At 39.2% G+C, this 4,057-nt stretch overlaps 1 protein-coding gene across 1 annotated transcript; it reads right to left on the minus strand.

Moving 5' to 3' along the window:
- Positions 366–3,167, minus strand: LOC109722417 (probable purine permease 4). The gene is made up of 2 exons (XM_020250477.1): positions 2,384–3,167; positions 366–1,148 (listed from the first exon to the last, which is right to left on the minus strand). Exons 1-2 carry the CDS (start codon positions 3,119–3,121, stop codon positions 687–689), a joined length of 1,200 nt encoding a protein of 399 aa, XP_020106066.1. The 5' UTR covers positions 3,122–3,167; the 3' UTR covers positions 366–686.

Raw genomic sequence — 4,057 nt, forward strand, 5'->3', positions numbered from 1 at the left:
GCCTTAAAACAAAAAGGGCCGAAAGATTACAACTAAAAGATGATAGTAGAGGTAGCATTGCTCTTATACTTTGGGTGATACCGATATATCTGTTGTATTATGTTATGCTATTAATAAATCTCCGTTGAGCATATCTAATTATATATATAACTATGAGCAGTATACATAGTGAGCATATATTTAGTGTGCCCCATGATAGTACACTAGCACCCAAAAAAAAAAAAAAAAAAAAAGTAAAGAAAGAAAAGCATGCAACTTTTTAATAACTTTCATGATTGATTAGTTTAGCAAAAGAATTAAAAAAAAGTAAAAGCAAAATAAAAGACTACCAACTTTTGTAGCCCTAAATGCTATCATCTATCAATTCTCTCTCATGCTGACCGAAGCAAAGTACTCAAATCGAACCTTAGATGATAGAGTTGTAAGATTACAATCAAAAAGTAACTGCAGATCGAGCCTATTGTCTAATTTAATTTTTAAAACCCTAATAAAACCCTTGAGAGGAACCCCCACCACCACCACCACCACCACCTTCCACCATTACACATCTATTTATAGCCACCTTGTACTTAATTATATTATTCTTTTTTGGTTTTTTCCCTCCTACTTTTGTTTCTTTTACTTTTTACATTTATTGCTAAGTATGCAGAAATATTTGATATGCTCACCCAACAAAGAACAAAAATTTACACACTCACCCTCTCTCCATCTCCATCACCATCACTATTACCACTACCATTAATATTAGGGTTGCCACCGCCACCACCATGACCTATTTTCTCCAGCTCCTTCTCCGTCTCCGCCGTCCGCTTCTTCATGTACTCGCCGTAGATGTACGAGGAGAAGCCCCACACGCAGAGCGCGGTGGCGATGCCCTTCTCGGGGCCGAACTCGTCGCCGAAGGCCGCGACGCCGCCGAGCACGTTGGCGGAGAGGACGGCCGTCATGCAGATGCCGCTGTGCAGCGACGACGTCAGGAAGATCAGCCCCGCCGTGCCCATGAAGCAGAGCTGCCAGCTGAGCATGACGGCCCCGATCGTCGCCCAGTACGCCGCTGGGCTCAGGTCCCACCTGCCGTGCTCGCGCCAGCCCCCGTCCGCTGCCAGCCCTGCCGCCGCCAGCGCCGTCGCCGCCGCCTCCATCACAACCTGCATGCATGCGTACGCTTGTGTTGAATATAAAATATTAAAAACATCATTATCTGTAATACATTTGCTTCTGTTATCATTGGATATAAAATATTAAAAATATTATATTCTTTAACAAATTAAACTTTTGAGAAATGTTAAGTTTATCTTCAAAATAACTTGTAATCTCTACAGCATATAACCACTTTTTGATTTTTACTAAAATAATAATAATAATAATAATAAGACAAGTAAAGAATAAGAATCTTTTGAATGAGAGAAATTATTATAAGATTACAACCCAACATAAACTCTGATAATGAGTTAAAAAGCACTCCAATATCATACTTCCTAAGGCTTCTGGGAGGGAGAAGAAAAGGAAAGCTTGTATACTGAATAAAAACATTTTCTACAATTTGAATTGAAATCAGATAGTCAGAAAAAGACAAGAACTTTCTTTTCTTTTCTTATTTTCTCTTTTTAGCAAAATAAAAAATAAAAAAATTAATTTTTCTTTTTTTTTTATTTTTTCCTATTTAATTTAAATTCACACCTTGAGACTATCGAAAAAGCATGAGTCTAGATATATATAGAGAGAGAGAATTGAGTTGGAATACTATCAGTAGCAAACAGGCCGTTACCACCTATTTATTTTCGACGATGAGGTCTCCAAATCGACGATCGGTATTGTTGAAAATGACCTATACCACTTAAAATATTTAGAAATCAAATTTTATATTTTTTCAATATTATTCTTTTGTTCATCACGTGGCCGTAAAAATGAACGGCTGACAATGAATATTTCCTAAAAAGTGATAATAGAAATTTTGTAATCAAGATCGAGAGTATAAATTTTGTTCTAAATAGTTTAAAGAATTTTCTAATCAAAATTTAATTAATATGGATAGTTTTACACCGTTAAACGAAAAAATGCCTCATATTCATAATTAAAATTATAAATTTTGAAATCCTTTGATCATTAGGTCAATAATATCGAAAAGATTTGAAATTTAATTTTTAGGTTAATAATATCGAAAAGATTTGAAATTTAATTTCTAGATACTTCAAGTGATATCGATTATGTTCGACGGTGCCGATCGTCGATTTGAAGGCTCCATCGTTCGAAAACAAATGGGCGGCAACGGAGCTCGTTTGCTACCGATAATATTTCAACGTAACTCTCTCTCTCTATATATATATATGCAGAAAATTAAGGGAGGGTTGAATATAAAATATTAATAGGAATAGCGACGGACCTGCACCTCGACGACCATGCGGAAGCCGACGACCCCGCGGTAGACGATCTCCATGACGGGGAGGTAGGCGGCGAAGAGGCCGGCGGCGCCGAGGGAGGCGGCGAAGCCGAGGAAGTAGTGGGCGCGGGTCTCGCCGGCGGGGCGGTCGTTGTCGGAGCCCTGGGAGGCGGAGCGGACGGCGAGGAGGACGGAGCTGAGGGTGAGCAGCACGACGGCGTTGAGGTTGGCGAAGGTGAGCGGGTGGCGGACGAGCACCGCCGCGAGGACGAGCGTGAACCCGAGCTGCGTCGACAGCAGCAGCGATGACGTCGACACCGGCAGGTACGAAGTCCCGCACGAGAACAGCAGGTTGTTCACCCCCATCAGCAGCCCCAGCAGCACACTCAGCGCCAGCAGCCGCGGCGTGAATCGCGAGAACGGACGCCCATGCCCATGCCCATGCCCCGTCCCCAAAGAAAAAGAAGAAGACGAAGAAGAAGAAGAAATGGAGGAGGGGGTGAAATAGACCGGGATGAGGAGGAGCGGGAACCCGGCCGACTGGACCAGGGTGGCGACCCACCGGTTCGAGCCGTGGTGGACGAAGTAGAACCGGGAGAGGAGGCTGGAGGAGAGCGACCCAGCAAAGAGCGCCGCGTAGTTCAGCGTCAGCAGCACGAACCGCGACCCGCCGGTCCGGCGAACCCGAGTGAACCGGACCGGCGCAGGCCGGGGTTGGTTCCTTGAGAGAGAGAGTGCCATGGAATTAAAACCGGAGAGAGAGAAAAGAAAGAGGGAGTGAATTAGTTAGAGGGTCAATCAATGGCGTATATATATATATATATATATATATATATATATATATATATATATATATATATATATATATATATATATATTATGAGAATAAGTGGGAGTTTATTCTCAAAAAAGAACAAAAAAATAATGGAAAGCTCTGCAACTAAACCTCTTTGAGAAGTCCCCAATTTGCTGTAATATATCGATTCCTTCTCTCTAAAGTTTTTTTAAAAATTAAATTTAAATATTAAAAATAACCAACAAATGATATATGGCAGTAGATCAAAGACTCTCTAATGAGCCGTAGTTGTGAAACTCTCCATTGAAGTTGTATTTGTTTATTCTCGGGTTAGCATAGCATTCCTACGTAGAAGCTTTCTATAAAAGTACTCCCACTTGGCACAAAATAGTAATAATAATAATAATAATAAATTATTATTGAGTATATATTATAAGGGGAAGTACTAAGGTATAAAAACTTAAAAAATGGCATAAATTTTGTACACATGGTTAGGTTGAGTGCATCAAACCATCCGAAATTTTTGCGCATTTAAAAATAGCTATTTCCATTTAAAAAAATATAAATTTCGCATTTTAGATGTATCACAACAATTAATTTTGGATGTCAACATTCAATTTTTATGTTAAAAAATACTAATTTTTTAGTATTATATTATAATAACAAATTAAATGTGATAACTATGGTCAATTAATTTTACCACGTACATAGTGTGAATGGTGATTTACAACTTGAACAAAATTCACACAATTGGGACTTATTTTCTTTCCTAGTATGTAATTATTAGTAAAAGATTGACACAATTGGGACTCATTTTCTTTTATAGTATGCGATTATTTGGACATAAAAATTACTTATCTAAAAGTAACTTACTGATATAA

Source organism: Ananas comosus, linkage group 16, assembly GCF_001540865.1.
Source record: "Ananas comosus cultivar F153 linkage group 16, ASM154086v1, whole genome shotgun sequence".
In the NCBI taxonomy this organism is placed as follows: Eukaryota; Viridiplantae; Streptophyta; class Magnoliopsida; order Poales; family Bromeliaceae; genus Ananas; species Ananas comosus.

What these genes read in the sequence shown, in the direction of transcription:
- LOC109722417 (XM_020250477.1), bottom strand. Translation starts at nt 3,121, where the DNA reads ATGGCACTCTCTCTCTCAAGGAACCAACCCCGGCCTGCGCCGGTCCGG. An exon ending in GCATGGTCGTCGAGGTGCAG is followed by an intron (nt 1,149 to 2,383) that starts GTCCGTCGCTAT and finishes GCATGCATGCAG; the next exon opens with GTTGTGATGGAGGCGGCGGC.